The sequence below is a fragment of the Prionailurus viverrinus genome, chromosome E3 (genome assembly GCF_022837055.1).
Source record: "Prionailurus viverrinus isolate Anna chromosome E3, UM_Priviv_1.0, whole genome shotgun sequence".
In the NCBI taxonomy this organism is placed as follows: domain Eukaryota; kingdom Metazoa; phylum Chordata; class Mammalia; order Carnivora; family Felidae; genus Prionailurus; species Prionailurus viverrinus.
The window spans coordinates 4,294,225-4,306,270 of NC_062576.1; the positions used below are offsets into that span (position 1 = coordinate 4,294,225).

Genomic DNA, 12,046 nt, shown 5'->3' on the forward strand with positions numbered 1-12,046 from the left:
TTTTTGTGCCTCTCGGTTCACTTAAGAGATTCCAATGAGCAGACTTTCTGGGTTCAAAGGATGTGGTTGTTGTAAGGTTCTCCCCACACAGCACAGGGCGACTCCCTTCCGCTTGGACCTCTTCTCCCCCCCCACACCTTCTTGACACCAGAGGGGCGTCACTGTCTTCCCAGCTTGGCTGCTACGTCTTGTTCCTTTGCAGCTCCTCTGGTCTCCTTAATCTCGTTCGCCTCTGTTCCGGCTTCTTCTGTGCAGTTCCCTGCTGCCTAGCTGTGCTTTGATGCTTGCTCACCGACAACCTAGGTAGCCTGCCTCCTGTCTCCTCTCCCCTTGAGCCAGCCAACCACGTAAGATTTGAGAAAAGTCCGCTTGAACTCTGCCGCAAGGGTCCCCCAGTTTCAGTAACAACAGCACTGCCATCTGTGGCTCCCTTAGTCACCGAGGACACAGGTCTTTTATATTCATGACTCCATCCCATCCCCCAGCAAGGTACACATATTCTCATTTCATATCGAGGGTTCAGAGAGATTAATCATTTGCTCGGGGTCACCAAGCTGGGTGGCAGCAGAGGTTTGGACTCCAAGCCTGGCCTTGCTTTTAAACACCACTGGACGATTGCGTCGTCGCCTTGTTCGCTTCTAGGGCAGTGGCAGTGAGCTTCTGTCACCCCTTGGGTAATAAAGTCTCGTCTCCGTAGTTCTCATCGGGTCAGAGAAGCACCCTAAAGCATTTTGTGGAGCCTCAAGGCCGGTAAAAACAGAACTGGAGCTTTCTGGACAATGGAGAGCAATCTTCTGATTTGCTTTTAGCCCGAATACTCTTGGTGCGTGGGGTTAGCCCTTGGCGGCATCCCGTCCCGCGGGGCGCTGGGCCGTGTCCAGCTATATGCTTGATCCTGCATTCAGTGGGCACAGCGAGGCTCCTTACCAGCTCACCGTTAATTAGTATTACGCAATGGGTATGCCATTAAAATAAATTTCTACGTCCGAAAATTTAGACTACAGAGGACAAAACCTTTGCTGTGGTTGTTGTTGTAGATGAGTGTGCTATTTTATCCTTTTCAAGTCTCAAGAATGGCAAACTCATTTGGTATCTTTTTATCCATAGAGAATCACTATATTTAAAGAACGTTTTCCAGAAGGAAACGATTCCTGGTGTTCTGTAATTAGGTTGCTTATAGCTTATGTATTTATTTATTTTTACTATTTATAAACACGTCAGATATCATAGAATGGTTTTCACACTAAAGAGTTTGAACCTTCCAAAACGCATTTGGTGTCAGGTGACCCTCTGAGTAATTCTTCCTGCCCCCGCACATTTGAGATACTACCTGTTTTCAGGTTTTCCTAGGAGTCTCTTCCCTGTGTGTTTTATGACCGTAGCTTGTTAGTATTCTTTAACATCTGGATGTCAAAAGCACTACTCGTGCTCACTCTCTTGGGTGTTCTGTCTTACTCTCTCAGATGTTCAAGTCCTGTCCTTCCAGGCACACGTCCCCGTTCTCCAGGGCAGCGGCAGGAAAGTGGCATCTTGAGAATGGCTCATCCCCACACGGGGAAGTAGGGCCGCACATGCTCGTTCGTACGCTCCTTTGCCTGAGTCATATGGGTTTTCTTAGTGTTGGTCCTACCGTGTATAAGTTGGGACTTACTTGTTTTTAGGCCGTTAAGCAGCATTTCCAGCCAGTGGTTCCCTTGATCAGCAGCTCAACCTGAAGCAGCAAGAGAGGCTGTCCGGGTGGGGGGTTGGGGGGGGGGGCGGTCCTTGAACCTCTCAGACCACCGAGTGAGGTGATGCTTCCTGATGTGCAGCAGGGTCGGCTCGTAAGAGTTTCAACTTCACGTCACGTAGAAGGACCAGAACTGTAGCACACTTGACTCCAAGGGTATCGGGGTTTAGAGCAAGCAGGGAGTCACAGCGGCCGCATTTGAAGAGAAGCGTAAACGTTGAGTACGCAGTAGAAGCGGGAAATGTTCCCGTGGGCAGAGTGGGGTGCTGCTGGCGTGCAGGGGGCGTGTGGAAGCTGCCGGTGAGTGGCGCCCCTTGTGTTTCCTTCACAGTCTGATGTGAAGGAGACAGAAGGCTGGGCTCACTCGGTTAAAATCCCTTTTTCTTTCCTTTTTCACCTGTCACAGGGGACCGTGATTAGGGTGTTTTCCATTCCAGAGGGACAGAAACTCTTTGAGTTCCGGAGAGGAGTTAAGAGGTAAGATACAGAAGTCCCAGAACTGGTTTTGGAGTTGACATTTGGATTTCGGGTGTGTGTTCTCTGGATCGAGTGGAAACTTAAAGCAGCCCTGAGAGCCCCATTTCAATGCAGAAGTGTTTCTCAACCCAGCCAGACGGTCAGAGGGGACTTGGGAGTCGTCCTGACGGGTAAAGGAGCACGTTTATAACGCCAGCTGGCTTTCTTCTGTCTGCCACGCCCCCCCCAGAACAGAGGGCAATGGCCAGGCAGCCCAAGGATGAGGAGGAAGCGGCCTGACTGGACCCCTTGGAGCCATTGGCTTCCTCGGCCTGCTCTGAGGTGGCAGGCCCGTGAGTTCCCGACCTGCTCATCACGCTCCTGTCCTGCTCCTCTACTCAGAAAACCCCTCAGCGTTTGGTGCTCCCTCCACTAATCTCCCTGTCCGTCTGCACACCTTGCCGTGTCTGTACTTGGCACCCCCTGGGTCCTCTTCCACAGGACTGGCTCTAGGGCTCTGGTCCCTGTCCTGAAGGGGCCACCGATAGTGCCCACCCCAGGGCGGGAACTGGGCCGGGAGGTTTTCCAGAACCTGCAGCTGTTGGCCACCCCCACTTCTGGGAACCTTGCGTTGTGCATCAGCACTCCCTCTCATCCCTGGGGTCCTTCCCAGAGACGGCACACGCGTGCTTTAGGGTCCCGTCTCCAAAGCCAGATGCCTCAGTCCCTCCCCATTACTGCTTCCTAGGTTTCTTGCCTTTTTTTCTCTTGGTTTTCCTTACATTCACCTTTCTCGATTTTTCTACTGCTACTGCTTCTCCATTTCCTCTCCCTGTGTCTCACTTCTGCCCTGGAGCCTCTCCTCCTGTGCTGTGCAGCCCCACAGGTTCCCACAGGCTCCTAAACCGGGTTGTCTGTGTGCTGGTGGGTCCACCTGTGTGTGTGGCCCAGGTTGCTCTCCTGACACGCACCTGTATTTCTCCTGCCTGCTGGATGCTGGGGCCCCCGGTGACCCACCAGAAGGTGCCCCCCATCTGCCCTTCATCGCTCACGTGCCTGATCTTGGTGAACACCGCCATCATCGACCTGGTGCCTGGGTCGAGGGGCTCCACACTGGCTCCTTTCTCCCATTCAGTCAGGTGGCAGGGGTGTCGGCACCCTGGGTCAGTCCCACCAACCCCCTGTCTCCTCCGCCTCTGCCCTCCCAGTTCGAATCACCGCCGTCTGGCCTCTTGTGTGCCTCGGTCTCTGTCGTCGGCCCCTTCGGTCCATTCTTCAGACCGTGGCCCAGGTTGCTCTTTGAGGGTGTCAGTGTCAGTAAAGCACACGCCCGTTGGGGGAGTTCCAGGCATGCCTCCTGCCGGCAGGGCCGACCACAGACCCCCCAGCCGTGGTGCGTGAGGCCTGCCGTTGCCTGCTTTTCCAGCTCGGCTGCCCTGGCCCCGTGACTCCCAGCTCCGGCCACACTGAACGCCCGCTCCTCAGAGGGAACTCTCTGCACCGGGTCTCGCCTGTGCGGTCTCCTGTGCTGGGTGTCAGTCTGTGACCCGGCCGACTGCTGACCCTCGCGTGGCAACAACCCTTCCCTCCACGGGTCTCTAGCGCCGCCCACTCGTACTTTCCGGCTCTCCTTTCTTGCGGCAGATTACTGTCCGCGAACTCGGCTCACCGAAGGTCCGTGAAAGCAAGAGCCCTTCCTGATTTCCCCGCTTCATCCCCAGAGCTTGGCCCGACACCGGCACTTCACAGGCACCCGTTAAACATGTACTGACCTGACGGGGCAGACGCGTCTTGTACTTCTCAGTATCAGGAGCAAGTGCAGGTTCATTTGAGGCTTTGGGATTTTTACAGCGGTTTTTTGTTTTTTTTTTTTTTTTTAAATTTTTTTTTTTTCAACGTTTTTTATTTATTTTTGGGACAGAGAGAGACAGAGCATGAACGGGGGAGGGGCAGAGAGAGAGGGAGACACAGAATCGGAAACAGGCTCCAGGCTCTGAGCCATCAGCCCAGAGCCCGACGCGGGGCTCGAACTCACGGACTGCGAGATCGTGACCTGGCTGAAGTCGGACGCTTAACCGACTGTGCCACCCAGGCGCCCCTTTACAGCGGTTTTTAAGATAAACTGGAGAGTCAGAGCGTGTTGAAAGTTCTGCTTTCCTCTTAGATACCACCAAGGTTGCCAGTCTGCCTTGCATGTTAAGAATTGTGAGGATTTGAATTATTGGACTTTGTTTTATTAACCTGAGTGCTGTAAATCCTGCCTGATTCAGCTAAAACTGGTTTAGTGAAGCCCTGAATCCCTTTGTTATTTGCAATTTCAAAGAAAATTAGCCAGCAGTATGGTAAAGAATTGCTCTTAATTTATTATCTTTAAAACATTTTCTTTTCTTCAGAAAAATTTTTGAAAAAGCGTCTGGAGAGGAATAAGAAAGATGTCCGTAGACTCAAGTATGCCAATTCCGAGAACTTTTCTTCTCTGACTTTAAAGTCCTTGGAGAAAGGTTGCTAATCTCCCCTTGGAGGTTTGCGGGCGACCGCGTCACTCAGGCCTCTTTTGCTCACCCGCAGGTGTGTGAGCATCTGCTCCTTGGCCTTCAGCATGGACAGCCTGTTCCTGTCCGCGTCCAGCAACACTGAGACTGTGCACATCTTCAAACTTGAGACTGTGAAAGAAAAGTGAGTTGAGTTGCAGAGACATGTTTGTTTAAAAAAAAAAAAATACAAAGCACTTTTTCCACTGACTGGGTGGAAATTCCAGCACGGACGTTGCCCTGCCTTTAGACGTTTTTGCCAGTAAACACCCCGGAGCTGCCTCTCGTGTAAGTGTCACCAGATGTGGGCTCAGCGGTGAAATGACTTCCCTGAAAGATGAGGCAGTGAGGCAGGACAGGAGGTTGGGGGACGGGGGTGGTGTGAAGAGGGACGTCCTGGGGTCTGTGCACATGTCCCCTCGTACCTCTGCCTTTACCCGCACAAGACGTGGGAGTGCGTGCTGGCTCCAGCCTGCCCACAGGTGGTTTCTGCATTTAAAGCAATTGATTGAAATTCCGCGTTACTCTGACGGGTGTGCGCAGCGAAGGAGAGGTTCTTTTCTTAACTTTTAAAAAGACACCCACAAGGTCGAGTGTTGTTAGTTCACGTGCTGTCTCACTCAAAGGAATATTTACGATAAGTTAACAAATACATCCAGGTGAACAGCAACAAAATCGGGCTCTGGGGAAATAATTGAGATGTGTGCTCATGAGGTTTCCGTAGACTTCCTGTTGAAAAGTTGTGGGGCGGAGGGCGGGTCGTGAATCTGGCCCCGTGCACTTTCACTTCTGCTGCAAAGTGGGGAGCCTGCCCGTCTGCCACCGTCTCGTGTGGCCCCCTGGGGGGAGCAAGGCTCTTCTAGGTTCTGAAACCTGACAGGCCTCCTCTGACCCTTCTCAGGAGATGCGCCCACAGCGTCCCCAGTCTCTTGAGACTTCGTCGTTCTCTACGCCCCTTTTTCCCGAGGTGTGGGGAACCCCTCTTCCGGTTTCAGGGCTGATACTTGATTCTGTGAGTGGGACCTGGTCATTGTCTTGGCGGAGAGTCCGCCTTTGTGTATCTGATAATGGTTCTTCCTTCTAGACCTCAGGAGGAGCCCACCACCTGGACCGGGTACTTCGGGAAAGTGCTCATGGCGTCCACCAGCTACTTGCCCTCCCAAGTAACAGAAATGTTCAACCAGGGCAGAGCCTTTGCCACAGTCCGCCTGCCTTTCTGTGGCCACAAGAACATCTGCTCACTGGCCACGTGAGTAGGGACAGGGGTCACCTCTCTCTCTCCTGCCAGGGTACATCCAGTCAGAGCCTGGTCTCGGATCACTGCAGACGGTGGAGGTGTGGCCCCGTTAAGTTGCTCCCGGCCCGGGAACAGCCTGGAACTTAGGCCTTTGCAAAGCTTGGTCAAGAGTTAGGTGGAAGTGGAGGGAACCCCCAAGTGCCTCTTCACCGTTACTGGACTGAAATGCTTCGCCTGCGTTGTTCTGATCCAAAAATTCTTCCTCTTTCTGTTTCTGTTGGGAATATTGGTCGTGTTACTAAAGAAACCGCCTAAATCTGAACTATAGGAGGCCGCCAATAGTTAACCTCTTGGGACCTACAGAACCTGCAGTGTGACCTAGTCCAGGGCTGTCTGTGTCGCTCTGGAGTGGGGCTTCAGAATGCACAAGGTGCCTGGTGAGCTTCGTCGGATTGTCCAGAGTGTAGCCACGCAGGGAGATACTGTCTTGAAAATTCCGCGATAGCACGTCTTCGTGATTCCGTGCACGTAACAAACGTTACTTGACCTCCTCTTTGTCCAACTAACGTAGTTGAAATATCTACGCTTAGCATTCAGAGAAGCCATGGAAGTGGTTTTGTTCCCAGCTCTTCTGTGGGCTTGGGTGTCGATTCGCACGAAGTGCACCCGCAGCCCCCATGCTGTGGCCTCAGGCGGCGGGCGGGCGGCATCTCTCTTCTCACCAGTGGAGCGCACGAAACTAACTCTGCTCCTTTGGGGTGGGGGGTGAGAGGCCTTCCTGGCTGTGCCACAGGCGAGGCTCCTGGTTTACCAAGAATGTTGTATGAAAGCAGAGGTCCTAGAATCGGGCTCCTTCTGATTCTTCCTAGAATTCAGAAGATTCCCCGGCTACTGGTGGGAGCTTCCGACGGGTACTTGTACATGTACAACCTGGACCCCCAGGAGGGAGGCGAGTGCACCCTGATGAAGCAGCACAAGTAAGTGGGCCTCAGCCGGCCAGCACCGCCAGCGCGGGTACTGTGATGTCAGGCACCCCCCCCCACCGCCGTGCGTTTGCCCGGTTCCCCAAAAGCCAGTGACACAGTCGGGCATGTGCCCGCGGGGCTGGCCTGTGCCGCTGAGGAGACTCCCTTGCGCAGACAGAACTGGGTGAGGGCGCGGGCCCCGGCTCTCGGCGCTGCTCTGCTGGTGGCCCAGTGCGGTGACTGTGTAGAGATCGGACAGGCGGCCGGCGCTGTGCTCGTCCGTCCCCGGGCTGGGCCGGGCCGGGCCGACTGAGGCGGGAACTTAGCCTTTTCCAGGAAAGGGATGACGCTCTTGGTGTCGTCCACGGTACACTGAGCGTTCTTGGAGAGCCTGCTGCCTCAATGTGGGACACAGGTGTTCTCTTCGAAAAGAAGAAATTCATATTTGTTCATTGGGAAGAGTGCAGTTTGCTGTTGCTTTTGCTTTTTTTGAATTACGCAGGAATTCCCCTAACAATGATACTATAATACTGTAACGTTATAACTGGGGTCTTTTTTTTATAGCAGATTGTACTTATGATCCTCAGTCTTAAAAATGGGAGATTATTATCTCGGTGGGTATAACTTTCACCAGATTTCCCAGGTAGAAATCTTGGTGAGAAATCCGAGTGAACACAGGGAATGAGCTTCTAGTCAGCACAGTGGAGGGAGCACACACGTGTGTCCATTTTGGGTGAGCCTGTTGGGTTTTCTGGGCACTTCTGGCCCCACAGGCCCACGAGGCTGAGTGGTGAGGATCCCTGACGGCCTCGCCGTCTGTTTTCCTCCCTCCCTCCAGGTTGGACGGCAGCATGGAGACCACCAATGAAATCTTGGACTCGGCCTCTCACGACTGCCCCCTAGTGACGCAGACCTACGGCACGGCTGTCGCCACAGGTACTCACGTGCCTTCGTCTCCGACCAGACTTGGTAAGGGCTGTGCCACAGGCACGGAGGTAGATGTGTGCGGCCCGTGCTGCTGCCCTCCCCCCCCCCCCCGCCCTTTCCCCTTGGGCCGGGACAGGCGGTGCCCTGAGGCAAGCTGTTGGCAAGGGGGGGTGGTTCGAGGCTGAACTACTTGTATTCGTTTTCGAAGGAGTAGTCATGATGGCTCAGGCTGCTTTGGGTGCGTGTGAATTGTTCCTGGCTTGCTGCTAAAATATTACCCTCAATTTTGACGTTGCCAAGGGGGCGCCCTTGGTCCTGTGTGATCGCTCACCGGGCGAGCGTGCGGCACCCCCTTGGCACTGGGAGGCACTGGGAGGCACTGGGGCCCTGGGAGGATGGGATTGTAGGCCTGCCTTCGGGGCCCCTCCTGCTGCGGGACAGACACAGGGGAGGCCATGCAGGCGTCCACCCCACCCCCCACCCCCAAAACCACCTTGACCTCAGGGGGGCGATCCTGTCATTTTGCTCCCACGGGAGACTGTAGGTGTCACCATTGCTCTCTGCGGTGAAGTGGCCCTTTCTGTTGGGTAAGGCCCTGGGTGTCTGGTGGCGAGCACCCCGCATCACCAGTTCGAGAACTGTTCCCACTCTGTGGAGGAAAATTTGCGGCCCGGCTGTCGGGAAGCCCCGTTTACTGTGTAGCCATCTCATTTGACGTTTATGAATTTTGGAAAATACCTGATTCACCTGGGGCTGCCCAAGGCCGCAAAAGGCTTGTAGTCAGAGAGGGAGGACAGTTCAGACTTAGTGTGCGCCGCGGCCTGTAAACAACGCCGACGGCCGTGTCCCCACGCGGCCTCCGTGGCCGCTGGCTGCTGCCGTCCTGCCTCACCGCCCCTGAGCATGGCCGCGCTGTCTCTTTGCAGCCTATGCCGACGAGCTGGGAGCCGCGGGCGGCGCGTGTCTGGAGGAGGAGGCCAGCGCTCTGCGGCTGGAGGAAGACAGCGAGCACCCCCCTATGATTCTTCGGACGGACTGAACTTGACCTGTGAACTCTGACCCCTGAAGCAGAGGACACTGGCTTGACAGAGGACTTTGTGTTATGCTGCTATGAACTTTGACCTGAGTTGGGGAGAGGACGGCAGAGACTTCAAAAGAAAAAAAAAAAAAAAAAAAGATTGTAGCCGTAGTGTCATTCCATACTGTCGAGAAATACATTGTTTTCACTTCAGTGGCTTTTAATCCCGCTTAGGAATCTTAGCTTTTCGTTTGTTTTCTCTTTTTGCCAAAATTAACTGTTCGGTGAAGCCCTTGAAACCTCCTTGCTTTGCATGCATTAATGTGCCAAGCCAGCAGAGGAGAGGAGAGCTAGAAGCCACTTTACGACACCCGCAGTTGTCTGGTTTTTAAAATCTGTATATAGTGAGGAGCGTCTTCGGGGGACGGCAGCATCGCGCAGTGGTTGTGGGTGTCCAGGCGGACCTGCTCGGCGGGTCCAAGAGCCCTCTGTGGGCTTGCCAGGCTGGGGCGTCAGCCGTGGGGAGGAATGCTCACTCCCCGGAGCCCCTCCCGGGCCCTTTTCCCCATTTTATTTTGTTAATTAAATTCTTTCCAGATTGGATTACTCTGGGAATTCTTGCTTGTTGGACTTTTATTTTGTTTCTGGCCTTATTTTCCATGTGGGTATTGGAGGAGAGCGATTCTTTCTGGCATTAAAAACCTTGTATTCGGACAGCACGTGAACTTGAAAGAGCACCCGGGAAGGCCAGCGCCGAGGAAAGTGGTCTGGTTTGTGTGATTAAATTATCTGGTCTTTAATTTTCCTGTTGAATAACTGTGGGGGGGGGGGGTTGTTTGTTTTTAGGGAATTTAGTAGCGGCTCCCTGGACCCACAGAGCACAGAATTACAGCGTGGTGGCTACCCGAGTTGTCCTCTGACCTTGAGCCCCGCTGACTGTCAGGGGCTCTCCTCACCTTCGTCAGAAGTGGTAGAGAGAGCTAGAAACGGGGAGGTTGGCTCTGAGCGCCTGCCTTCCAGTGTGATACGTGCCTTTTCCATTTAGTCTTACGGAATTGTCCAGCAGAGTGACGCGGGGCTGTGGTCACGGGTCCCAGTGTTTGCCCAGCTTCCCTTTTCGTTTTCACAGCCTGAAACAACCGCAGATACCTCAAACTCTGCATTCCAAACCAAGATACCTAGCAGGTAAAGTTTTGAGGCCGTTCAAACAGAGTTAGCGGCATAAAGGATCGTGGTGGATTCTGTGGAATGGTGACAGTTAAGGATAGAAGTGAAAAAGCAAAAATGTATCTGCCCTCCCTTTTCCCTTTGTCGGGCATTTGAACCGAGGCGGGAGAGGGGCAGAGGCATCTGCTCCGGGTTGTGTTTGTCTGGTCTTGGCAGTCGTGCGGCCTGGAGAAGGGGGAGAGGCACCTGCTCCAAGTGCCTGCGGCTGTGTGCCTGGCGGTTCAGGTAGAAAGCCTAGGTGCAGGGGGCACCCAGAGTAAGCTCTGACTGTGGCAGAAATCTCCAGAAACGCCAGTTGTGGCAACGAGTGGACGTGCCGTATTAGTCGAAGGTGAGGGCAGAATATACTCTACTTTCCTCTGGAGGCTGGAGGCGGGCACGCCTGCCAGCGTGACCCGCAGTCACGGGGATGATAGGGTGTGCGTCTGCTGAGGCCCCGCGCAGGACACAGCCTGCCTCAGACCCGGAAGGCCCACTCGCTGTTCCCTCTGGAGCAAGGCGTTGCACTCCATGTCTTTGGTGGTGCCTTTGGCCAGGGTGAGTGTTCACGGGAAAACTAGTGTCAGAGGCTGCGTGGCGGACGTGGGGCCCTCAGCTAGGGTCTCCTGACTACCAAAGAGAGAACTGCCTTTCCTGTTGTGTGTTCAGTATTGCCGAGCTGGGTACCTTTGCGTCGGCCTGCACGCTTGTGGCGACGTGAGGAGTCACGTCTGCTCTGTCGTTCCTCCTGGCCGGGAGTGCGTGGCTTTGCCCGTCTTTGGGATTGGTGGCCCTGTCAGCCGCCATCTCCTCGATGGTGGGACGGACGCTTAGAAAAGGTGGCCTGAGTGGCTGTGACTGTCACTGCCTGCCCTGTCCCAAGGGACAACGACAGGGCTGGCCAGGTGCTTCTTTGTGCCTGGGCATCAGCAGGCCGGAGGCGCATGCAGGGGGCGCTGGAGAGGACAAATCTGGGAGAAGCCGCTGAGATGCACATTAGCAGGACTCTTGCTGCCGCACCCGAGGCTTAAACAAGACGGGACGCTAGCCGAACCAGACGGGGCACTGACGTGCTGAACTCCAAGCCGTACGCAGATAGTAACTTAATTATGTCCTCACTTTCCGAACTTCCGAAAGAATCACGGGGTAGGAAACAAAACCTGGAAGCCAGCTTCATAGAACGGTGTGGACTGGGACCAAACCCTTTGTGTTTCCTGAAGCAGCGGAAGCCACAGTCAGGTGGAAGCTGGAGCCGAAGACGCCTGCGGCAGCCCCCGATCCTTGCACCGTACTGTCAGCTGGCCTGGGTGGGCCTGGCGCCTCGGTCTCCTCCTGTCCCTGCCCCGAGGGGCCGCTGCCTAAACGGGACATACATGCTGCAAATGCCCGGTTAACCTTTGAAACAGAAATTCGTCTGTGACCAAATGCAACCGATGGTCCTTCTTCGGTTCTCGTTTGAATACTGAGCCGGTGGGAAAGGTGAAACGAGAACAGTGTGAGTATAAGGCCCAGTCAAGGTCACGTGGCTCCCTGTCGTCCCTGCCTTTCCCACTCCCGGATTCCAGGACCCTGAGCAGCTGCGGGAGTGGGTCTTGGGCAGGAGGGTTGCTGGGGGAGACTCCACGATCACCCCAGAGCAGACTCCCTTCCGCCAGCACGGGCCACAAGCCCGTGCCTCGTCTGTCCCACTCCCCTGCAGCCGCCGGCCCCCCCCCCGCTCGCCATGGAGGGGCTCCTGGGCGCTGCCTGCTCAGATCCATTTGGGGAGCCATGGGGAAGATGGTGAGTCACGTACAGAAAAGACTAGATGTGCTCAGGTCACAGGCCAGTCAGTGGTGGGAGATGAGTTCCGGGCTCATTCTCGCTGTCGTCCGAGGTTTTGTGCGGCCGTCTGCGGGGTGTGCGTGGGCCATGCTGGTTTGGTTTTGTTTGTCCCCTGCCCTATGTGTCTGTAGGTCCTGTCTTGTGCATGCGGGG

The 12,046-nt window shown here is 54.8% G+C and overlaps 1 protein-coding gene across 2 annotated transcripts in view; it reads left to right on the forward strand.

Annotated features, from left to right (window-relative positions):
• The window catches only part of WIPI2 (WD repeat domain, phosphoinositide interacting 2), a 39,803-nt gene extending 30,226 nt beyond the window's left edge, over window positions 1-9,577 (forward strand). For both annotated transcript variants that reach the window (XM_047837972.1, XM_047837973.1), the window contains 6 exons: window positions 2,136-2,206; window positions 4,754-4,861; window positions 5,801-5,965; window positions 6,823-6,930; window positions 7,757-7,887; window positions 8,772-9,577. In XM_047837972.1, the coding sequence (XP_047693928.1) occupies window positions 2,136-2,206; window positions 4,754-4,861; window positions 5,801-5,965; window positions 6,823-6,930; window positions 7,757-7,887; window positions 8,772-8,884 (696 nt within the window). In that variant the 3' untranslated portion in view covers window positions 8,885-9,577. The remainder of the gene's footprint in view (window positions 1-2,135; window positions 2,207-4,753; window positions 4,862-5,800; window positions 5,966-6,822; window positions 6,931-7,756; window positions 7,888-8,771) is intronic.
• The last annotated feature ends 2,469 nt before the right edge of the window (window positions 9,578-12,046 follow it).